A 25,937-nucleotide genomic window follows, 5' to 3' on the forward strand; every position below is an offset into this window, starting at 1 on the left:
CTGGGGGCATGATCTCGACCCCGAACCCGGCTTAGCCATCGTTGTCTCGGTCATTTTCTTAGCCATCTTACTCATTGCACCAGCAAATTGAAGAATAACGAATTGTTTGGGATTAGAAAATGTATGAGTACAAGTACAACCTTCAGGGGGTGAGCACGCTCTACCACTATGGGACAGTTATCGTTTTCCAATCGTTTGTTTTAGTAGCGTGAATCGTTCCTGTTCAAACCGAGCCATGTTCACCAGTGGAAGGCGGGGCTTCCAGCGATGCGTGGATTTCATTGGCCTTGTCAGGTGTGATTGTAGATCCTTCAACCGAAGTTGCGAGAGTGCGAGTCCCCATAGTATGTTGTACCGAAGTTGACTGACTGAAATGGAACAGTTCCTGTCGTGAGATTAGGCCTTTGACATCTTTCCTTTTCTGGTCCTAAGGGGGGATTCACTCAGCTTTGTGATGTCAGCATCAGCACTCAGGATTCAAAGGCCTCTCTAAACTCAACTCAAAGGATTTTTCAACTCTGGTCCTGGGACCCACTAATATACTGTAGGTGTACAGAAAGAACAAGAGAGGACCTAGTACAGAGCCCTGGAGGACACCAGTAGTGAGACCACATGGTGAAGACTAAATAAATGACTTGCTAAAGAATTCCAGGTAACTAACTATTCAAAACAATGCCATGCCATGATAGCATGATTCATAAACAAAGCAGATGTGCAGGGTACTGTAGGTCTATCTGAGATTAGTCAAATTGATGCCCGGCTGGAGCAAGATCCAGCATATACAATTGGTCAGCACCAGTATATCTTACAAAACAGTTTTCAATATTACGCTCAGATCTTATTCCAGCAAGGAGTTATAAGGTTGTATGTCACAAAGTATGGGGTTGGTTGTCACAATGTTTGCTAGTAGCTTATTCCTTTTGTAACAGGAAATGAAGCAATATAACACACAGTCTTGGAAATAGCCAAGTCTTTTGATTTAATGATATTCCTAACTACATTAATTCAGCATTTTATGCTTTGAGAATACGTATGACATTTTGAGTAAATTTGTGTGTAGTCGTGCGTTTGCACAGGCATGTGTGCGTGTGTGTGACAGAAAACATTTGTGTGAGAGAGAGACAACGAGGGGAGCTCTTTATAGCACAAGCACAAAAGAGCTTGGGGTTTCACAATTGAGTTGATAGTGACAACCAACCCCACATACCATGTGACAACCATCCCCAACCATTATTAAGATGCCAGTTGTCCCCAACGATGAAATCGTTAGTACGTACGTTAGTCACACGCAATATCTCAGACACCACTAGCACGATTTTGACGAAACTTGGCTGAATGATGTGTCTTGCCATAAAGATACGGCATTAAGAAAATTACTATAGTAATCAACTGAAACTTTGAACAAGCATATCTCCTGTCCCGTTTAAGCTACAGTCATGAAATTGTGTACATATAAGATGGCGCCGACAAAGATGGTCAACATCTTACATGCTCCAACCCGACTCTGCTATTTTGGGACTTTTTTCATGTTTATCCATACTTTATTTGTACAGAAAGCTCATACCATTATCACCTATGACCGCCGAGTACTTTTGAACTATGAATCGACAGCTACTAACCTCGACTTTGACCTCAATTTCGGCTCCTACTTAAACTCTGACTGTTTACACCGGACCCTACTCCATTGTCCGGCTACCTAAGCATCGCTTGCAAGACGCGGGAGGAGGGCTGGAGTCCTTGTGTCATCCGGCACTCCCCTCCGTTTTATTGGCAAATGTCCAGTCTCTTGAGAACAAGATGGATGAGCTTCGTTTGAGTTTCCTACCAGCGGGACGTGAAAAGCTGTAATATTCAATGCTTTTCAGAAACCTGGCTGATGGGCGATATGGACGTAAAACTCAAGGGTTTCTCCATGCTTCGGCATGACCGGACAGCGTACTCGGGCAAAACCAAAGGAGGAGGGGTGTGCCTCTTTGTAAACAACAACTGGTGCACTTCTTTAAATGTAATGAAAGTCTCAAGCTTTTGCTCACCTGAACTAGAATACCTAATGGTCAATTGCCAGTCTTTTTATCTACCAAGAGAGTTTTCATCTGTAATCATCACTGCTTTTTACATCCCACCACAAATTGTGTGGATGTGGCAGGGTTTGCAGACTATTATAGATTACAAAGGGAAACCCAGCTGTGAGTTGCCCAGTGATGCAAACTTCCCAGACGAGCTGAATGCCTTTGCTCGTTTCGAGGCAAACAACACTGAGCCAGGCATGATAACCTCTGCTGTCTCGGATGACTGTATGATCTTGCTCTCTGTGGCTGATGTGAGTAAGACTTTTAAACAGGTTAACACTCGCAAGTACTCTGGGCCAGACGGAATACCAGGGCGCATTCTCTGAGCATGCAAAGACCAGCTGGCAAGTGTCTTCACTGACATTTTCAACATTTCCTTGTCCCAGTCTGTAATCCAAACATGTTTCAAGCAGCACCATTGTTCCTGTTCCTAAGAACTCAAAGGTAACCTGCCTAAAAGACTATCATTCCCCGAGTGGGCTCCCGAGTGGCGCAGTGGTCTAAGGCACTGCATCTCAGTGCTTGAGGCGTCATTACAGACCCCCTGGTTTGATTCCAGGCTGTATCACAACCGGCTGTGATTGGGCGGCACACAATTGGCCCAGCGTCGTCCGGGTTTGGCTGGTGTAGGCCGTCATTGTAAAAAAGAATTTGTTCTTAACTGACTTGCCTAGTTAAATAAAGGTAAAATAAATGTTTTTTTTTTATGCAATAGCGCATCTTCCCTCTCTGGAGGTTGAAAAGTTTTGGCATGGCCCCTCAGATCCTCAAAAGGTTCTACAGCTGCACCTTTGAGAGCTTCTTGACTGGCTGCGTCATCGCTTGGTATGACAACTGCACTGCCCTCGATCGCAAGGCGCTACAGTGGGTGGTGTGGACGGCCCAGTACATCACTGGGGCCGAGCTCCCTGCCATCCAGGACCTCTATACCAGGCGGTGTCAGAGGGAGACACGGAAAATTGTCAAAGAACCCGGCCACCCAAGCCATAGACTGTTCACTCTGCTACTACACGGCAAGCTGTACCGGAGCGCCAAGTCTGGAACCAAAAGGCACCTGAACAGCTTCTACCCCCAAGCTATAAGACACACACATACACACATTTTTCACATACAATGCTGCTACTCTGTTCATTATCTATCCTGATTGCCTATTTTACCCCTACCTACATGTACATATTGCCTCAACTACCTTGTACCACTACATATAGCCTAGTGGTTAACAGCATTGGGCCAGTAACCGAAAGGTCTCTGGTTTGAATCCCCCAGCCAACTCGATGTGCCCTTGAGCAAGGCACTTAACCCTAATTGCTCCTGTAAGTCGCTCTGGATAAGAGCGTCTGCTAAATGACTAAAATGTAATGGTACTCCTTGTATATAGTCTCGTTATTTATTGTGTTACTATTTTCTATTTTTATTTGCTAATTGTCTTACTTTTTACTTTTTAACTCTGCATTGTTGGGCTCGTAAGTAAGCATTTCATGATAAATTCTACACCTGTTCTATTCGGCGCATGTGACAAATCATTTGATTATATGCAGGCCCTCATGAGCAACATGTTTCCAATAGGGAACTATAAGCAACGCCCATGGATTTCCAGTGAGAGAAAATACTTGATTGTTTTTTTCTCTCTCTCATTAATCCACGCAACATAAGTTTGAGTAATTGTCACTAATTGGCCCTGCATCAATCGTGGCGGATGGCATTTTTACTGTTGCCTTGTTACCACATGGCTTGACCTCCGGAACTCCGAAATAGGTTTGAAATATAGCTCTCCCTTTCCTCTTTTCAACAAACATAATTGTTCATGGATACTCCACAATAGAAAATGAACCAATGAAAAACACACAAATTCCCCTCACCTCAATGTTTTGTCATGCTGACATGATTTGACCAGGTGGTTGAGTTCTTTCAAAGAATTCACACATTTTAATCGTAAAAATATTACACAGCGCCATTTAGTAATTTGCGCTGTGACAACCAACCCCGGTGTCCCCTACCCCAACACACACACACACACACACACAAATACACACACACTCAGCCCCCTGTCTGTTAGAACTAGGGAAAGGAGGTCAGGGGACAAAGGTTGTAGCTCCGTACTAGACATTATTCATTATTGACTCTTAATTGACATAGTGATAAAATGTAGTCGATAAATTGAGAATTTGGGATTATAAGGTTATAGCTGCAAAACGATGATTGTGAGACAATTGGCTTTGAAGTTCTGAACCCTCATTGGTTTGAATGGTGTCAGTAATTTTTTACTAAACAACATCAATTGGGGTATTTAGAGTACTATATAAGGTAGAGAACATTGAACAGAACAAGGCTGCGTCAATAACTCCATTTTGACAAAAGTGCAGATAGAACCATATAGTCCGAAGCTCTCAAAATTCTTGAAAAGACTGCTAAGGGAGTGCTCCATTCAGAAGCTTGAAGTGTGCTCTCATTGTAAACGATCTTCCAGCTTCGTGACGTACATTTCTGTACGGCTTTCCCTCTAGTTTTTACCCACCCGAAATATCCCCAACTCGATGTTCATCTTTACTTTAGGGAGTTGCCTTTAGATATTTCTGTGTGTAATGATGGTAATAAGCATGGCTGGGACGGTAAGTGTTGGGGAAAAGTCATCAATGAGCTCCTTTTCTTGACTGATATTCAGCCTCTACTTACCGAAGTTTAGATAGCAGAGGTTGTGATACAGTGTATACATATTTTATTTAAAACACAAATACAAATGTACAGTGCCATGGTGGCAGATTTGCACCATGGTACCATGTGTCTTGAATTTGGATCCAATGAAGTCTATACAGTAGATTAATAAGTCATCATGGGTGTACTATGCAGAGATTCTGTCAAATATAGCAACCCATTTTACCAGATTCAAAATATCGCTAAAAATGGATGATTATGGATTCTTCCCAAACGTTAATTAATACATTTCACATTTAACATATCAGGACTGTAAAATAAAGTGTGCTTTCTTTTTGTCCTTCATTTCTGTTAATCTCGAAACACTCTCTGAAATAAACTAAAAGAGCCCCATACCCACAATCCCCTCTTCCCCAATTAAAAGCCCTTTTCCACTCTCACTCTCTCTGTTAAATTTCTTATTACGTTTCACACGTGGGGAAAGGAGGCCCAAGCAAACAAACATGCATAATGAATCGCCCTCCTTTTCTCCAAAAGGCCAACGTACATGTTTTATCTCTCATTAGGTGCTCCCAGCAGACCCTGCTGAAGAAGGGTACTTCTTTATCTCACATCCTAACGTCCCTCCCTAAGCCTCCGTGCACCTCACCAGAAGTGTGTGTCCTTCAGTGTCGCCTCATACCTTACTCCCTGAATTAAATGTGCTTGCCATGGTTTGGCGTTGAATTATGTATTCAAAGAACAATCTCAATCTCGTCGACTTCCAATTCCACTGTTATATGAAATGTACTTTAAGGCAATTACATTGCCATTTCTGGCCTATGATCTTGTAAGACACTCTTGTACGATGCACTTATATTGTCTTTCGGTTGTCTCTCATCTTAGTGGTGTGTCCAAGTTCTCTGAATGCACCGTCTGCTGATAAAAAATTATCCCATTCGGACAAGCTCGGCAAGATTGAATTTAAACCCAAAGTACCACTTTTCCATTCATTCATAGGTTAGAGTGAGGAGGATAGTGTAGCCCGGGGGCACTGTCTCGTCTCCTTCTCTGTAATGTGAACACTAACTGCACACGCATCTTGGAGAGCTTGGCAGTGGTGGGCTGCTCTTTACTTGATTGCTGTTGTGGGAGATAAAGAGAGGGGGAGAGAAAGAGGAAGAGAGAAGCAGAGAGAAAGAGGGGGAGAGATGTTTCTGTCAGGTAAAGGCCCTAATTTGAGTGAACTAAGGGACCAAACAGAACGGATAATACTTTTTATTGAATCTCTTTTCTGGGTTGTTCTCGTCCTTCATATCTTCTTTATTTCTCTCTGTTTCTCTCACCATCTCTGGTGAACATGACATGAATGCTTTTCATCAGAGGGCCGGGTAATTGAATGAGCTGCTCCTGCTGTTACTCGCCCTGTCGCCCTGTCATCCCCATCAGCGGGTGACGGGCTGGCGAGGGACGGGGGTGGTGTGGTGAGGGGTTGGGGTGTAGAACAGGGGCCGAGCTTGTCACACCACCAGCGTCCCCCCTCCTTGTATTCAAAATGAACACTCGCCTCCGTATGCAGGGGCCCCATGGGAGACCCCCTTTGTGGGATATCGCTCCTCCCTCCATCCCTGCCATTCCTCAATTTCCCTCTCCACCTCCCCTTTTCATCATGCCCATGATAGATCTCTCTACTGTGGAAAGTAGGCAGCCACGTCACAAGTAGAATTGCAAAGAGCTTCTCTCCTGTGGTATAGCTATGCCCCTGCGAAGACCCCAAATAATATTATTTTAAGAGTTTTGTCTGGTTTCACTCGATTTCAAACATTCCGGGACTACTTTGAGTGGAGACCTTTTCAAGACAAGGTCAGAGGATTGGGGAAGTAGTGTCAGAAGGTATTGTGAAGTTATCGAGATCAAAGAAATGAACGCTTCTATCACTGACCGTCTCTTACTCAGTGCAATGGGCGATGTACTGAAGTTTCTCCAACAGAAAATTATAGAGTGCAGAAGTATGTAATTGTTGATTCATTACATGGCAGGTTGACAAAGATGGTGCTGGACAGTAATTTGACAAAGCATCTGGCTATGGCATCTACACTGCTCAAAAAAATTAAGGGAACACTTAAACAACACAATGTAACTCCAAGTCAATCACACTTCTGTGAAATCAAACTGTCCACTTAGGAAGCAACACTGATTGACAATACATTTCACATGCTGTTGTGCAAATGGAATAGACAACAGGTGGAAATTATAGGCAATTAGCAAGACACCCCCAATAAAGAAGTGGTTCTGCAGGTGGTGACCACAGACCACTTCTCAGTTCCTATGCTTCCTGGCTGATGTTTTGGTCACTTTTGAATGCTGGCGGTGCTTTCACTCTAGTCGTAGCATGAGACGGAGTCTACAACCCACACAAGTGGCTCAGGTAGTGCAGCTCATCCAGGATGGCACATCAATGCGAGCTGTGGCATGAAGGTTTGCTGTGTCTGTCAGCGTAGTGTCCAGAGCATGGAGGCGCTACCAGGAGACAGGCCAGTACATCAGGAGACGTGGAGGAGGCCGTAGGAGGGCAACAACCCAGCAGCAGGGCCGCTACCTCCGCCTTTGTGCAAGGAGGAGCAGGAGGAGCACTGCCAGAGCCCTGCAAAATGACCTCCAGCAGGCCACAAATGTGCATGTGTCTGCTCAAACGGTCAGAAACAGACTCCATGAGGGTGGTATGAGGGCCCGACGTCCACAGGTGGGGGTTGTGTTTACAGCCCAACACCGTGCAGGACGTTTGGCATTTGCCAGAGAACACCAAGATTGGCAAATTCGCCACTGGCGCCCTGTGCTCTTCACAGATGAAAGCAGGTTCACACTGAGCACATGTGACAGACGTGACAGAGTCTGGAGACGCCGTGGAGAACGTTCTGCTGCCTGCAACATCCTCCAGCATGACCGGTTTGGCGGTGGATCAGTCATAGTGTGGGGTGGCATTTCTTTGGGGGGCCGCACAGCCCTCCATGTGCTCGCCAGAGGTAGCCTGACTGCCATTAGGTACCGAGATGAGATCCTCAGACCCCCTTGTGAGACCATATGCTGGTGCGGTTGGCCCTGGGTTCCTCCTAATGCAAGACAATGCTAGACCTCATGTGGCTGGAGTGTGTCAGCAGTTCCTGCAAGAGGAAGGCATTGATGCTATGGACTGGCCCGCCCGTTCCCCAGACCTGAATCCAATTGAGCACATCTGGGACATCATGTCTCGCTCCATCCACCAACGCCACATTGCACCACAGACTGTCCAGGAGTTGGCGGATGCTTTAGTCCAGGTCTGGGAGGAGATCCCTCAGGAGACCATCCGCCACCTCATCAGGAGCATGCCCAGGCGTTGTAGGGAGGTCATACAGGCACGTGGAGGCCACACACACTACTGAGCCTCATTTTGACTTGTTTTAAGGACATTACATCAAAGTTGGATCAGCCTGTAGTGTGGTTTTCCACTTTCATTTTGAGGGTGACTCCAAATCCAGACCTCCATGGGTTGATACATTTGATTTCCATTGATACTTCTTGTGTGATTTTGTTGTCAGCACATTCAACTATGTAAAGGAAAAAGTATTTAATAAGATTATTTCATTCATTCAGATCTAGGATGTGTTGTTTAAGTGTTCCCTTTATTTTTTTGAGCAGTGTATATTAGGAAGTCAGGCGAAACTCCCTCAGTTGTCAGCCACAGGGCTTTTTGAAGATACTGTAGCTTGGAGTGAGATTTCCTATTGTGAATGTCATTGGCTTCACCCCTACCCGGGGGGGTCTGGGAGTGCCTCCCCAGGAAAAAAGTTTTAAAGCTCAATTCCTGCCATTCTACATATTTTCACATTGCTAAGGCCCATGACCAGGGTGGAAAAAAATCACAGGTCAGATATATTCAGGATTCTTTTAAAGTTTAATACACACTCAAACCTCGATGACTTGGTTTGAAGTTACTTTGAGATTATTTAGGCATGACATTTAGAGTATGCTAACTGGGGGACATTGAGTTACGTAGTTTTTTGTTTCGAAAATGCTCATATTAACGGTTGGTGGCAGTGGCTAACATTAGGATGAATTGCAGTCTCTCCTTGTCCATAAGAAACCAACATGTAAATATGTCATTAATTTGGGTGAACTATCCCTTTTAAATAGGACCATAGAAAATCGTGCCTAGAGGTAGGTCTCCAAGAGGGTTGCACGCCCACCCCTGATCTATGTTTCCCAAATACTGGGGGTTTGAATATGTTCATGTGACATTTGATTTCTACAAATTACCCCACATTCAAGAAACATCTAATGAATATCAATCTTCAGGTGGTGGAGGCTGATTTGCAATACCTTGCCAACATAGTACTCTGCATAGGCAAGATCATTTGCATTTATGCCTACTGTTTCTGTCTAGCAGCTTGTGCACAATACTAAAATGACAATACAAGATATTTGAGGCAAGGGGTATTTCCATATAGCCTATTCTCATGACTTACCCTATATTCAACACTGTCCATAAATGCTTACAAAAATGCATAGCTCTCACTGAACCTTTTAAAATAAAATCACAAAAAATGTATTTGGCATATCATTTTTCAAATAGCCTAATTACACCAGCAACATTGGTAAGAAGTGAAATAATAAAAGTATGGGGAATAACTGGAGTGTTCTTGCTGAGATAACCACACTAATTAGTCTATATTTTTAGCCCATTGTAGGGAATGGGAATTGTTCTAATGACTTACATCAGCTATTGTGAAAGACCAAATAGATTACCCACAGTTACACATTAGGGTTCACAATCGTTTTGGGCAAAATAATGTATATAATACAGTGAGACAAATAATTTAAGCAAAATTCCTGCTGAATGCTGCTTTTTCGTTGTTACAGCCTAATGAACCTAGTGCTAAATTGCCAATGACCAAACAAGGTGAATAATGAAGCCTATGGATCTGAGGCTGAAGCAAGTGGTGGATTAAATAACTAGGCTATATTATCACATGCTGTCACATTCTGTAACAGGGACAGTAGTGACAGCAAATTAATTTGTTGACAATTATGTGTACTGTGACGTCACGAGAGGCTACACAGCTTTCAGCGGGATTGCTCAAGTAGTGCCAGGAGACAAGGTTCAAACAAAACAAGGATTTTATTATAGGTCTTGGGAAATTAACGAAAATATAACAAAATTCTGTTCTCTTGTGGCTCTTTAAGGGTTAACAGTTCAGGGATGTCTCTTCCACATCCAAAATCATAATTCTCACTCGCTCAGATAACTTTTCCCCAGCCTTACTGTAGTCCACGTTGCAGCTAGTGGCCAACCCAGCAAAAAGTCCTTCCAAATGTCTCTCACGTATTTCCACAGGTGCATATATCCAAAGGTGAGTATTTCCCAAAGGTAAGTATCTCCAAATCCTTATATTCCTCATGGAAGTGGACGTGCAGCACTCTTGTCCTCCAGAGAGCCCAGGTTGGAGACTGTGTCCCTTCACTTCCCCAAACCTTCAGCTCATCAGCTCCTCATTTGTTTCAGCTGCGTGGGAAGATTGGCCATAGAGGGGTGGAGTTCCCGACCATACCAGCAGATGGAGCCATAGCTGTCTGGGTTTGCAGCCACCTCAGGGGGATGTAACGTCCCTCCAGGACACAGCCTCTCGTGACATCACACATCCCCCTCCTCGGGACCGACGTCCTCGTCGGGGTAAAGGCAGCGAAGAAGGCATCACGCCGGGAGAGGGCGTCCGCATTGCCGTGGTGCTTGCCAGCCTGCTCTCTCTTCAACTCCTCCACCTCTAGGACCAGGGACTCAGCCTCCTGTTGTCTCTCCTTGAGTTTCTTACTGAACGCATCAGCCTTGGTTTTAGCAGAGTTTAGCTTCTGTTGAGCAGCTTTCAGTTCCTTCTCTCTCTCTGCCTCCGCATTCTTCATCTTGTTCTCCAACACCTTGTACTTCTCCTCTGCCTTCTTCTGGACCTCCTTACTACTGCGCAGGGTCTCCTCACACTCCTCGATGGTCCTGCGCAGCCTCTCCAGCTCCTCCTGTTGCTTATGGAAGGAGCTCTGTTGGAGTTTAGCCTGGAGGATATCTAACTCTTCTGTCTTCATGTCTAACTGTTGCTTTAACAAACGATACCTCTCAGCTGTCCCCTTCAGACCAGACAGTTCTTTGTCCAGATTCTGTAGCTCCGTCTCTGTGTCGGTCTGGGCACCTGCCATCCCTATCAGAGCCCGGGCGGGAGTGAGTAATTCGGAGGATTGCACCGGAGCCTTCCCAGGATGAGTCTTGCCTCTCCGTTTCCGAGGTACTCGGGTTATCCTCTCCTGAGACTCTCTCCAGAGTGGGTAAAAGGCTGGGCAGTCTCGTCCAATTAGGACAGGGACGGGGAGGGAATCAACCACCCCGCCGTCGTGTGTATGGTTCCCCGTGTGCTGGTCATTGTAAGTTCAGTAATGGGGTATTCTCTGGTGTCCCCATGGACACAGGAAACTGGGAGGACTTTCCCCGGGGGTCAGACACGTTGGGCCCACCAAATCCTTACGCACCAGGGTGGCCCGGCTACCAGAATCCAGTAAGGCCTCCACATCATGGTGATTCACAGTTACCGGGCAGGTGGGGGTCGATCTGGGCCGCCATCTACGACTCCCAAGAGCGAGGCCAAACGGTGTGTGGGTGCTGAGCTGGAGGACTCCGCAGTGGGCATAGGTTCATCGGCTGGTTTCCCACACTGCCAGGAGATATGTCCCATCTCCCCACACCGGTAACACTGTCGAGTTTCCCCCTCCTGGTGTACTCTTCTTGGACCCGCCTGGTTTCTGGCTCCCCCTGGAGCCGGGATAAGTCCTGACGTGGCTGGGTTCGAGACCTTGGGGTCCTTTGGACGGGTTCTTCCCATTTGTGGTGGGGCCGCACTCCTGGGGTCTTTTCGGGAAGCATTCAGCATCTCCGCTGTGGCCTGGTACTTTTCCACAGCTTCCACGGTCAGATCAGCCGTGGTCAAGGCCTGTTGACTGATGAACCGTTTTGCCTCATAAGGCAGGGCGCGTAGGTAACGATCCACCACAACGGCCTCCACCACCGCCGCTGCTGTATTCCTCTGCGGATCCAGCCATTTCCTTGCGATTCGGACAAGTTCATGCATCTGCGCCCGAGGAGGTTGGTCTGGTTGGAAGGTCCAGCTGTGAAAGCGCTGGGCCATACCAAACTTTGTGAGTCCATATCTGCTGAGGATCTCAGACTTCAGGGCATCATAGTCAGTAACCTGGTCAGGGCCCAGGTCCCGGACAGCATTCAGCGATTCCCCGGTTAGAAAAGGGGCTAACAGACCAACCCACTGTTGCTTGGGCCAGGCTTCCCTAGTGGCCGTGGCCTCAAATGCATGCAGGTATGCCTCAATGTCATCGGTAGCTCCCATCTTAGATATAAAGTCACTTGCCTTTATTGGGCGGGTATTTTGGACCACCCTCTGTCTCTGCAACTGCAATTCCTCTGCCTTCAGAAGGTTGGCTTTCTTTTGCTCCTCCAAGAGAGCCACGTTTGCTTGCATCTGGGCGTGCTGGCCAGCAACAAGGGCTTTCAATATGTCCTCCATTTCAGTCGGCGGGGAGCCTACGGCCAACTTGGAAAACTGGGTGATCAAACCTTCGGTATCCTCCTCTGACATGCACTATTAACGCTTGAGCTTGCCCGTATTCTCCACCATCTGTGACGTCACGAGAGGCTACACAGCTTTCAGCGGGATTGCTCAAGTAGTGCCAGGAGACAAGGTTCAAACAAAACAAGGATTTTATTATAGGTCTTGGGAAATTAACGAAAATATAACAAAATTCTGTTCTCTTGTGGCTCTTTAAGGGTTAACAGTTCAGGGATGTCTCTTCCACATCCAAAATCATAATTCTCACTCGCTCAGATAACTTTTCCCCAGCCTTACTGTAGTCCACGTTGCAGCTAGTGGCCAACCCAGCAAAAAGTCCTTCCAAATGTCTCTCACGTATTTCCACAGGTGCATATATCCAAAGGTGAGTATTTCCCAAAGGTAAGTATCTCCAAATCCTTATATTCCTCATGGAAGTGGACGTGCAGCACTCTTGTCCTCCAGAGAGCCCAGGTTGGAGACTGTGTCCCTTCACTTCCCCAAACCTTCAGCTCATCAGCTCCTCATTTGTTTCAGCTGCGTGGGAAGATTGGCCATAGAGGGGTGGAGTTCCCGACCATACCAGCAGATGGAGCCATAGCTGTCTGGGTTTGCAGCCACCTCAGGGGGATGTAACGTCCCTCCAGGACACAGCCTCTCGTGACATCACAGTACAAAAAACCACTACAAGTTGCCGTGCTGCTCTTTTGGCAATTGAGTTAATCAACTTTGATCAGCAGAAAACGAACGTGCCTGTCCAGTCCATCAACATTAAAAACAATAGATAGTGATAGCGCTGACGTCGTCCACCTATTCCTATGGAAAACTCCCGATGGCCAGTCAGTATCTGGTGTGGCCACCAATTGCCTCATGCAGTGCGACACATCTCCTTCGCATAGAGTTGATCAGGCTGTTGATTGTGGCCTGTGGAATGTTGTCCCACTCCTTTTCAATGGCTGTGTGAAGTTGCTGGATATTGGTGGGAACTGGAACACGCTGTCGTACATGTCGATCCAGAGCATCCCAAACATTCTCAACGGGTGACATGTCTGGTGAGTTTGCAGGCCATGGAAAAACGGGGACATTTTCAGCTTCCAGGAATTGTGTAAAGATCCTTGCGACATGGGGCTGTGCATTATCATGCTGAAACATTAGTTGATGGCGGCGGATGAATGGCACGACAATGGGCCTCAGGATCTCGTCACGGTATCTCTGGGCATTCAAATTGCCATTAGTAAAATGCAATTGTTTCTGTAGCTTATGCCTGCCCATACCATAACCCCACTGCCACCATGGGGCACTCTGTTCAGCAAACCGCTCGCCCACACGATGCCATACAGTGGGGAAAAAAAGTATTTAGTCAGCCACCAATTGTGCAAGTTCTCCCACTTAAAAAGATGAGAGAGGCCTGTAATTTTCATCATAGGTACACGTCAACTATGACAGACAAAATGAGGAGAAAAAAATCCAGAAAATCACATTGTAGGATTTTTTATGAATTTATTTGCAAATTATGGTGGAAAATAAGTATTTGGTCAATAACAAAAGTTTCTCAATACTTTGTTATATACCCTTTGTTGGCAATGACACAGGTCAAACGATTTCTGTAAGTCTTCACAAGGTTTTCACACACTGTTGCTGGTATTTTGGCCCATTCCTCCATGCAGATCTCCTCTAGAGCAGTGATGTTTTGGGGCTGTCGCTGGGCAACACGGACTTTCAACTCCCTCCAAAGATTTTCTATGGGGTTGAGATCTGGAGACTGGCTAGGCCACTCCAGGACCTTGAAATGCTTCTTACGAAGCCACTCCTTCGTTGCCCGGGCGGTGTGTTTGGGATCATTGTCATGCTGAAAGACCCAGCCACGTTTCATCTTCAATGCCCTTGCTGATGGAAGGAGGTTTTCACTCAAAATCTCACGATACATGGCCCCATTCATTCTTTCCTTTACACGGATCAGTCGTCCTGGTCCCTTTGCAGAAAAAACAGCCCCAAAGCATGATGTTTCCACCCCCATGCTTCACAGTAGGTATGGTGTTCTTTGGATGCAACTCAGCATTCTTTGTCCTCCAAACACGACGAGTTGAGTTTTTACCAAAAAGTTCTATTTTGGTTTCATCTGACCATATGACATTCTCCCAATCCTCTTCTGGATCATCCAAATGCACTCTAGCAAACTTCAGATGGGCCTGGACATGTACTGGCTTAAGCAGGGGGACACGTCTGGCACTGCAGGATTTGAGTCCCTGGCCGCGTAGTGTGTTACTGATGGTAGGCTTTGTTACTTTGGTCCCAGCTCTCTGCAGGTCATTCACTAGGTCCCCCCCGTGTGGTTCTGGGATTTTTGCTCACCGTTCTTGTGATCATTTTGACCCCACGGGGTGAGATCTTGCGTGGAGCCCCAGATCGAGGGAGATTATCAGTGGTCTTGTATGTCTTCCATTTCCTAATAATTGCTCCCACAGTTGATTTCTTCAAACCAAGCTGCTTACCTATTGCAGATTCAGTCTTCCCAGCCTGGTGCAGGTCTACAATTTTGTTTCTGGTGTCCTTTGACAGCTCTTTGGTCTTGGCCATAGTGGAGTTTGGAGTGTGACTGTTTGAGGTTGTGGACAGGTGTCTTTTATACTGATAACAAGTTCAAACAGGTGCCATTAATACAGGTAACGAGTGGAGGACAGAGGAGCCTCTTAAAGAAGAAGTTACAGGTCTGTGAGAGCCAGAAATCTTGCTTGTTTGTAGGTGACCAAATACTTATTTTCCACCATAATTTGCAAATAAATTCATAAAAAATCCTACAATGTGATTTTCTGGAAAAAAAAATTCTCAATTTGTCTGTCATAGTTGACGTGTACCTATGATGAAAATTACAGTTGGTGGCTGACTAAATACTTTTTTTCCCCACTGTACATGCGGTTGTGAGGCCGGTTGGACGTACTGCCAAATTCTCTAAAACGACGTAACAGCTCTCGTGGACATTCCTGCAGTCAGCATGCCAATTGCACGCTCCCTCAAAACTTGTGACATCTGTGGCATTGTGTTGAGTGACAAAACTGCACATTTTAGAGTGCCATTTTATTGTCCCCAGCACAAGGTGCACCTGTGTAATGATCATGCTGTTTATCAGCTTGTTGATATGCCACACCTGTCAGATGGATGGATTATCTTGGCAAAGGAGAAATACTCACTAACAGGATGTAAGCAAATTTGTGCACATAATTTGAGAGAAATAAACTTTTTGTGCGTATGGAAGATTTTTGGGATCTTTTATTTCAGCTCATTAAACATGGGACCAAAACTTTACATGTTATGTTTATATTTTTTTGTTGAGTATATTTTACTTTGAAGCGGGCCATATTGCTGAATGGGGCTGATTGGCACCAAGAAATCGCTAGGGATCATGGTGAAAGTAGCCGTAACTAACAAAGGATCATGGTCGTTTTAGTCATTTTCATCCTGCCTGAGAGAGTCAACCGGCTCGGAGCCTGCCGGCCCATAATTGATCTGTGTCAGCACGTGGTCCTGTGTGATGACAAATGTAGTAGTCATTAGGATCACTATTTCATTAAATATCTTGATTTGTAGCAATCTTTAAAATAATTCACTGTGGGGTTCAAAGTTGATTCTAAACACATTTTAGAGGCCAAAACGGCTATCAAAAAAAAATGGTTTGGCCCTTCTGGCGATCGTAATTTACATAGGCTTTCTAGGAAAACCAGGGCTTTTGGTACCGCTAGGTTGCTACGCAGTAGCCGACCAGCAGAGCTCGTGACTTCACGCTCCAGACCGGACACTGGGGGTCCAGTCTGCCATTGCTGCACTCCACTCTAATTGTGAGAGGCGTTTCTTTACAAATGTGCATCCAACCCTTACTAAACCAATCAGAAGCTTCAATATGCCGTGGTTCACAGTGCGGTGGCAGAAAAATTATGCATCTCCCGGGTGAAGCTGCTGTGGTTACAATGCTCGTGATGTAGAATTGCAGACGCATATGCTCCGATTTCAAAACTATTTGGAGGCACAGTTGAAAAGTTAACGCACTGAATAATTAACTGGATTAATTACAAAATAAAAGCAGTAGGCCTACTTTTATATATGCCTGAGAAATAAGAGGTGTGGCGCGTGAGCGTGTGAAGAGGGTCAAATGCATGTGTCTCACGCCCAGTGCTTGAGAGTTGGCAGCACTACAGTCATGTTCATGTGACATTCATGTTTACATAGTGTGGACCTCCTCATTTTATTCAACATTCTTGGCAAGAGAGACTTATATTGTGACACCTTTTGAGTGATGTCCAGCTGACTTCTTTGACAAAAATGTGTTCTTGACATAGACATGCAGTGTAAAGTGTAGCTACATCACATAGTGATGAATTGGGCAATAAAAGCAAATAGCAGCCTCTAATTCTAATGTCTATTCCTTATCTTAATACACCTTAGACCAAGCCCTATACACTCATCTTAAATGCCATACCTTAACAATAACACAAATTCATACAGGTGAGGTGGTGCATGTGAGTTGCAATGCACAAATCTGAAGGCTTGGTGTCTATGGAACTTTCCAGATCTGGCTATTATTACCAATCATATGTCACCATGGCAACAACTCATCCAGGGCAGATGATACAGTGTGTAAGCATTGTTTCTCTGAGTAAGTGCAATGGTTTTTAATGTACAGGTCAAACTAATACTGTACATACAACACACTCAAACCAAAATAAATTGAAACAAATGCTGTTAATGACCTTGCAAATGCTATATAAGCCTAAATAGTATCATTGATGATATATGACTTATAAAGTATGGTTACATTTCATTTGATCTGTTAAACCTACCCTGTGGAATGACTTCGATAGCAACATGAATATATTTAGTGATCTCTCAATAATCATTCTCACAATAGCACATTGGTAGTAGTCAGTGATAAATAGCTAAGTAGGGCTTGGTTAAAACTCTGGATGGGAGACCAAATGAATAGCTGTAGATAGATCAACTCTCCAGTAGGAGGTGTGCCCAGCCTATTGTTTTTTTTCTGATAGTGGATATAACGTTGAAGATCTGACGTTGTTTCAAAGGTACAAATTCAACATATTTTATACAAGATTTGTCTATGTTGAAAATTGGTTACAATGATGACATAATCCTGTGGTTGGAAATTCCACCCTCAAAACAACAGTTGATTACTTTTTTCAAATCCAATGTATTTTCCACGTAGATTCCATGTTACAATACGTTCACAAATTATGTTGAAACTACGTTGATTCAACCAGTTTGTGCCAAGTGGGTAGGGTTTCAACCACTGATTTCAGATGTTATGATATTTATGATATTGAATTGTGTTTGGTTGTCAACGCAACCAAATACCAGCATTTGAAGGAGATGTCTTCTGCTTGGATAATTCCATCTGTGCCACTGACTTTAGTCTAGCTTTAATTCCAGTTTGTCTACAAATTAATAATTCATATGTTGGATTCACGTCTCCATCTCAACCAAAAATCAAGGTTAAAGAATAGGACTAAATCAAATCAAACTTGATTTAAAGTGCATTTAAAGTTTGATTTGATTTAGTACTATTCTTTCATTTATTTTTGGTTGAGATGGAGACGTGAATCCAACATATAATTTATTAATTTGAAGACAAACTGGAATTAAAGCCAGACTAAGTCAGTGGCACAGATGGAACTTTTCGAGGCAGTACATAAATCTCCTTCAAATGTTGATATTTGGTTCCGTTGACAACCAAACACAATTTAATATCACTTTTGGAATACAATTAATAGCCTATTAATTTGTCGACAAGTTAAGAAATTACATGATGGATTAACATGTCCAATTCAACCAAAAATACAAGTTAAAAAACTGGGATTAAGCCAGTGGCTCAGATGGAACTATCCAAGCAGTAGATACATGTAAATGGACGTCAAGGTAGTGGGTTCGATCCCCGGGACCACCCATACACAAAAATAATGTATGCACGCATGACTGTAAGTCGCTTTGGATAAAAGCGTCTGCTAAATGGCATATTATTATTATTATATTATTAATTGTTGATATTTGGTTGCATTGACAACCAAGCACAATTCAATATTACTTTTTGTAATACAGAAAATAGCCTAAAGTTAAGGCTATCTTGTAAACTAATGTAACATTCAACCTTAAAATGAGCAACACATTGTGGTGGACATTCAACACCAGGGACACCTGAAAGTAATAGTAAATGAATCACTCTTTATTATCACGGCCGGAGAGGTTCACAAACTCAATCCAAGCTTGATGAAAACTCTGAAAATGGAGTTCCCTTTCAGTCCTTATATACTGCTACACAAACAAGTCATATAAGCATCATTTACATTATTAATTATTCATTATTAACATTGGTTTCTGCATGTGACTGACCTCACAAGGCTTCTTCTCTCAAAGTTGGGACCTTGAAACTGAGATACTCCTTTTGGATCCCAGAGCAATGTTCTGGGTGTACTGCCAATTGGTCTGAGGAGGAGGTCACAGTCACCTGCACGAACCAAGACAGAGTGAGAGAAGATGCTGTGTACATTTCAAGGCTATCTCTTCAGACAATCAAATTTTCCCTCACAACATCCATGGCCACATTTTGAGGTTACTGTAACTACAGTACCTTCAGAAAGTATTCACACCCCTTGACTTTTTTCACATTTTGTTGTGTTGTACAGCCTGAATTAAAATTTAGATTTTTGGGTCACTGGCCTACACACAATACCCCATAATGTCAAAGTGGAGATTATGTTATTACAACATTTTTACAAATTATTTTTGAATGACTACCTCATCTCTGTACCCCACACATACAATTATCTGTATGGTCCCTCAGTCAACCAGGGAGGTTTTCCAATGCCTCGCAAAGAAGGGCACCTATTAGTAGATGGGTAAGAAATAAAAAGAGCAGACGTTGAATATCCCTTTGAGCATGGTGAAGTAATTAATTACACTTTGGATGGTGTAGCAATACACCCAGTCACTACAAAGATACATGTGTCCTTCCTAACTCAGGGATTTCACCATGAGGCCAATGGTGACTTTAAAACAGTTACAGAGTTTAATAGCTGTGATAGGAGAAAACTGAGGATGGATCAACAACATTGAAGTTACTCCACAATACTAACCTAATTGACAGAGTGAAAAGAAAGAAGCCTGTACAGAATAAACATATTCCAAAACATGCTTGCAACAATTCACTAAAGTAATACTGCTATAAATGTGGCAAAGAAATAAACTTTATGTCCTGAATACAAAGTGTTATATTTGGGGCAAATCCAATACAACACATCACTGATTACCACTTTCCATATTTTTAAGTACAGTGGTGGCTGCATCATGTTATGGGTACGCTTGTAATCTTTAAGGACTGGGGAGTTTTCCAGGATAAAAAAAGAAACAGAATGGAGCTAAGCACAGGCAAAATACTAGAGGAAAAGCTGTTTCAGTCTGCTTTTCACCAGACACTGGGAGATTAATTCACCTTTCAGCAGGACAATAACCTAAAACACAAGGCCAAATCTACACTGGAGTTGCTTACCAAGAAGACAGTGAATGTTCCTGAGTGGCCGAGTTACAGTTTTGACTTAAATCTACTTGAAAATCTATGACAAGACCTGAAAATGGTTGTCTAGCAATGATCAACAACCAATTTGACAGAGCTTTAAGAATTTTGAAAAGAATAATGGACAAATGTTACACAATCCAGGTGTGGAAAGCTCTTAGAGACTTACTGAGAAAGACTCACAGCTGTAATCACTACCAAAGGTGCTTATAGAAGGTATTGAATAAGGGGTGTGAATACTTGTGTAAATGAGATATTTCTGTATTTAATTTTGAATACATTTGCTGAAATTGTCATTATGGGGTATTGAATGTAGATGGTGAGAAAAATATTTAATCAATTTTGAATTCAGGCTGTAACACAACAACATGTGGAATAAGTCAAGGGGTATGAATACTTCCTGAAGGCACTTTATACATTTACTTCTTATGTAATCATAGAGCATGCATGTTCAAAATAGCATGCTTAGGTCGTAGAAGGTCTGCGGAGAACTTCACAATTGCTGTAATAATCTGCCTAGAATCTCTAATGGCATTGATCACTGCGCCATGCACTTTTAATGTAATCTCAACTGCAATCCAGGTCATTTGGTTCTGCTATTAGACAAAGCACAGTGATAACACATTAAGCTGTTGTATAAATAAATATATAATAAATATATTAAATATAATAAATAAATCTGACGTTGTATTCCCATTTGAACTTTGCTGTGCTTTTAAATGGTTGAAAGTGCAGTGATAGACATTTGAAATTAAACCAACTTTTGGGTGTCTTTTTGAGTGGGTGAATATAGGTTGTAATCTCATTGATCAACGTATCAACCAAATATGACCCAATTATACACGTTGAAATGACGTGGTGTGCCCAGTGGAATCACACCATACAGCCTGTAGCATGTGTGTTCCACTGTGGCTGCATCTGAAATGGCACCATATTCCCTGGACTATATAGTGCACGACTTCTCCTTGTAAAGTAGTGCACTTGAAATTCAACAGTAGTACACTATATTGGGAATAGTGTGTCGTTTTGCATGGAGAATGTCCCAAATGGCATGCTATTTCTTATATAGTGCACTACTTTGGACCAGAGCCCAAAATGAAATAAGGGCCTATTTATTTCTGCAACAACACATTCATCACAAATTGTAAGCAAGCTAGTTACAGGGCCTCCTAAAGACAGGATTGACATCGGGAAAAGAGGGTGGGCTATCAGCTGATCATTGATGTTGATGATTTATGTAAATCTACTAGTTAGCTAGTTGGATTTTTTTTTTACTGATTGTGATTTATCTTCCGGTAGTGAACTTTAAGATGTCTCAACAACTTGCGGGCAGTGGGTTCAGAACTGAAGAAGGGATGAGTCAGTGGTTGTTTTATTTGACCCCCACCTTTTAGAACCCTGATTGTAAATAGCCTTGGTCATTTGTTCACCAATGTAGAGCCTACAGCCAGAAACATTGGTGTCTTCTTTGACCCTGACCTAAACCTTGAGCTGCATGTATAGAAGGTTGCCCAGTCCTGCTTTTATCATCGAATAAATATTGCTAAAGTCGTCTTTTATTTCAGTCTGTCACGGATCCCCCCGGTACTGCTGCTCATTCCGTTCACCAGCTCCGGAGGTCTACGTCACCGGCCTTCTAGGCGTCACTGACCTGGATCATTACCATCAACCCCGGACTGTCTTGTCTCATTACGCACACCTGGTTCCCATTCCCCCTGATTAGTATGTGTATATATGTGCCCTCTGTTCCCCATTGTCCTTGTCGATTATTGTCCCATGTCCGTTGGTCTCGTGAGTACCATGTGTTGTGCTCTTGTTATTACGGGTCTCATCCCGTGTATTGTGTAGAGGTTACACCTCGCTCTTTTGTTTGGGTTGCATCCCTTTGTTATATATTTACGTGTCTGTTTTGGGCTTCGTCCCCGTCGTTTTCCATGACGTACCTTGTGTTGGGTGGAGTAAGTAAAACACCTAATACGTATTCCTGCGCCTGTCTTCTAATCATTATACAACGTGACACAGTCACTAATCTGGAGGAAGTTATACAGTATTATTTCCTCATGCCTAGATTACTGTAACTCTTTGTACACGTCTCAGTCAAAAATCATTCCATCGTCTATAGTTAGTTCATAATGCTGTAGCTTGGCTTTTAACGGCCACCAGAAAATTATATCACCACCCAAAAGGGCACTTGGCAAGTGGGAGGGCAAAGGGGCATGTGCTCGGCACAGTTAGACTCCTATCTTTGCACGTGCCTGTCTCTGTGTGTGTCTGTGTGTCTCTGTGTTTGTGCGTGTACGTGCAAACGTGTGTGTTTACCAGAACTGAGGGTATTAGGGTGTCTTCTGACAGCAACCAGCTCTGTGTGTGCCCTTGTCAAGAAATCTGTGTGTCACAGTGGCATAGCGGAGAATAGAGAAGATCTGAGTACATGGAACGCTGGGGTAAAGAAGGTTCAAAAGGCATTGTAAGCATTATAAACAGCCTTGTGAAGAGGCTGTCAACCAGACATGTGTGTGTCTGTGGTAAATTGTCACCGGTGCGCATACCACCTCAGGCTGTTGTGAGCGCTTCAGGGTGTGTGTTTGTGGCACGGGTGTTTATGATTACACCCTTGAAACTCACAGCGAGAATGTTAATCATCCTATAGCCACGCTTACCAGCCTTAGTGCAATGTCTACTGGATGGAATAAATCATTGTATGACATGCTGGATTTGACCATCTGTAATTCTCTTATAAGAATCAACCCGTGAATAATAATTTAGGTGAAATGTTTATTTGGTTTTTGCTTCTACCAATCTTCTTCTTGGGAAGAGAAACCTAATGCTTTTTTCCTGTCTCTATCATTGATACACATCTATTCAAGCTATTTTGAAAGCATCGCTCACAGCAAATGAAAACGCCGTCCCCTTGTTAAATAGGTATTCCCCTCTTAACATCAGTCCGTCTGGCCTCCTTTTAAAATCTAATTCCATTACAATTACCCTGATCTCCTCATACATCATTTGATACACTCCAATCGGCCCTAAAATGAATTAGTTTGTTTGGATTTAATGGTAATGGGTCCCCTGGTGAAAATGACTCATCTCAAATCTGTCATCTATCTTCAATGGCTGTGTTCCAAATTGCACCCTATTCCCTATTTATGTGCTCTATCGGCTCTGGTCAAAAGTAGTGCACTGTAAAGGGAATAGGGTGCCATTTGGAATGTAGAAAAGTGTGGAGGAGGAGGAAAGGCTCCCTGAACTACCCCTGTCTGTTTCTATGAAAAATAATTTAGTCATCCCAACATCTGATCTAAGGTCAGGCCTCTGCCACTGGTTTCAATGTGGAGCGATGGGCTGTTCTCAGACCTGTTGATTTGGAGTCTGAATGCGAGTTAGTAAAGCTATCAGGGCTGACCTCTATCTGTCAACATGAGGTGTGTGTGTTCATGCGTACGTGCATGTGCGTGCCTGTGTGTGCATGCTTGCGTATGTGTGTCTATTTCACTCAAGGTCTTGACCTTCCATGCAATGTACACATGAATGCATACAAAGAGGCACACTAATATAATTAATTCAGCATTTAAAAAGCAAATGAGGTACACAAAACACTGACCCAGGACCCTAAACCAGTACCTATCATTCTTAGTTTTTTCTCCCCTGAACTCTCTCTCTCTCTCTCTCTCTCTCTCCCCAGTGGGATCCCAGGGAAAAAGTGTGGGAACATCATATTCACCGCTGAGGAACTGAGTAACTGCAGGGTCAGTATCACACACGCATCACACACACACACATATTCTCATCCATTCAACATAGGGAATATAAAACCTTTGACTACTTTTGAGAGCACTACGGGCCCTGGTCAAAACTAATGCACTATATTGGGAATAGGGTGCCATTTGGGATGCAACCATTGAAAGATGATCATTCTGACAGAGAAATGAAGACGACAATATTCAAATAAATATACATCCGAACTGTGAATAACGACATTGACAATTGCCCTCAGAGTTATGAATAATTGTATCTATCGCTCTGTTCCGTTAATACACTCTCACTCTCCCTCTCTCTCTCTCTCTCTCTCTTTCTGTCTTTTTCTTTCTGTCTCTTTCTGTCCCTCTCTCTCTTTCTTTTTCTCTCTGTCTCTTTCTGTCTCTCTCTTGCCCTCTCTCTCTCTCTCTCTCTCTCTCTCTCTCTTTCTGTCCCTCTCTTTCTTTCTGTCCCTCTCTCTCTTTTACTCTCTGTCTCTCTCTCGCCGTCTCTCTCTCTGTCTCTCTCTGTCGCCCTGCTCTAAGACATGGAGAACATAGTTCATTACAGAAATACAGAGGAAGGGGCATGCTGCGAGGCAGATGAAATGTGTTTATTCTGCCACCTCACTCAGATCTCCAAAAGGTGTGATTTCCAAAGGATGTCGGGCTCATAGAAATAGAATTACTAGAACGGGAATCCCCATTCAAGTCAATGTTCTATTTATGTGGGTGGGCTGCTCCTCCTCGGGAGATATTTCCTCAACCAAATGAGTCTGTTGTTTTTGCTTTCTCAGATGTTTCCCCATGAAATATTATGAATATGGGTGTTGTCCCGGAGGTGCATTGCAGCTGCATATGCACACCATACTTATTAACGACTTTTACCTTTAAAGCTCTTGTAGTTACTCCTTATCTTATTACAAGGTTGCAATAATTCAACCACTAAACCATCCCCAAACAAGAACCATACTTTCACATACTTGGTCAGAAAAAAATATAAATGCAACATTATAGTGACGTTTAACAGTGACATTGTGGTTACAGTATATGTAATTTAAGCTGACATATTAGTTATATGTCATTTGTATTACTTATGTCACTATGGTGACCTAAAACCACCACCTTGCTTTGACGTTGAGACTTGTCTTTTCTCTCAGGACATTGCTACCATGCAGCTGTGTGCCAACAAGCTGGACAAAAAAGACTTCTTCGGCAAGTCAGACCCATTCCTGGTCTTCTACCGCAGTAATGAAGACGGAACGTGAGTGCGTGTGTGTGTGTCAAGATGAGTTCACTTCCCACATTGTCTGTTATATAGATCCAAATATATGCCTCAACCCAAATGAATGAATCTGTCACAACAAGTATTTTGGAGAGAACAAAGAATTTCATTTATTTGGTATTTATGGCTTATACTTCTAGGGCTATGCCTTTTCATCCCTGTACTTAGTGGTCCTTGTGTGTACAGTGTTGAAATGGGGACCATATAAATACATTACTAGAACGGGGGGAAAAGCCCCTCAGACCACGGCCATTCGATTGCACCCTTATGGGTAATTCTATTTCCGTAGGTTCACCATCTTCTTTGGTATTTGTAGTTTATACTTCTAAGGCCTATGTTCCATCCCTGTACAGTATCTGTATTCAGGGCTCCTTGTGTGTGCTGTGTACTGTAGGTTCACCATCTGCCATAAGACGGAGGTGGTAAAGAATACTCTGAACCCTGTGTGGCAGCCCTTCACCATCCCCGTACGAGCCCTCTGTAATGGAGACTATGACAGGTGAGTGACACAGACAGCCAAGAGATCAAAGGTCAACGGATCAAAGGTCACTTAGTACCCAGGGTAAAGGGATGACCACATGAGCGACACTGAACAAACATATAAACGCAACATTCAACAATTTCAAAGATTTTACTGAGTTATAGTTCATATAAGGAAATCAGTCAATTTTAATAAATTCATTAGGCCCTAATCTATGGATTTCACATGACTGGGAATACAGATATGCATCTGTTGGTCACAGATACCTTTAAAAAAGGTAGGGGCGTGGATCAGAAAACCAGTCAGTATCTGGTGTGACCATTTGCCTCATGCAGCGCGACACATCTCATTGGCATAGAGTTGATTAGGCTGTTGATTGTGGCCCGTGGAATGTTGTCACACTCCTCTTCAATAGCTGTTCAAAGTTGCTGGATATTGGAACTGGAACACGCTGTTGTACACATCGATCCAGGGCATCCCAAACATGCTCAATAGGGTGACATGTCTGGTGAGTGAGCAGGCCATGG

General features: G+C 43.5%; 1 protein-coding gene across 1 annotated transcript in view; it reads left to right on the top strand.

The window, feature by feature from the left end:
- LOC121575551 (copine-9-like) overlaps positions 1–25,937 on the top strand; it is a 168,896-nt gene that overhangs the window by 103,796 nt on the left and 39,163 nt on the right. The window contains 3 exon segments of the mRNA XM_041888724.2: positions 23,593–23,656; positions 24,805–24,908; positions 25,324–25,428. Coding sequence (XP_041744658.2) covers positions 23,593–23,656; positions 24,805–24,908; positions 25,324–25,428 — 273 coding nt within the window.

Source organism: Coregonus clupeaformis, chromosome 10, assembly GCF_020615455.1.
Source record: "Coregonus clupeaformis isolate EN_2021a chromosome 10, ASM2061545v1, whole genome shotgun sequence".
NCBI classification, from domain to species: Eukaryota; Metazoa; Chordata; class Actinopteri; order Salmoniformes; family Salmonidae; genus Coregonus; species Coregonus clupeaformis.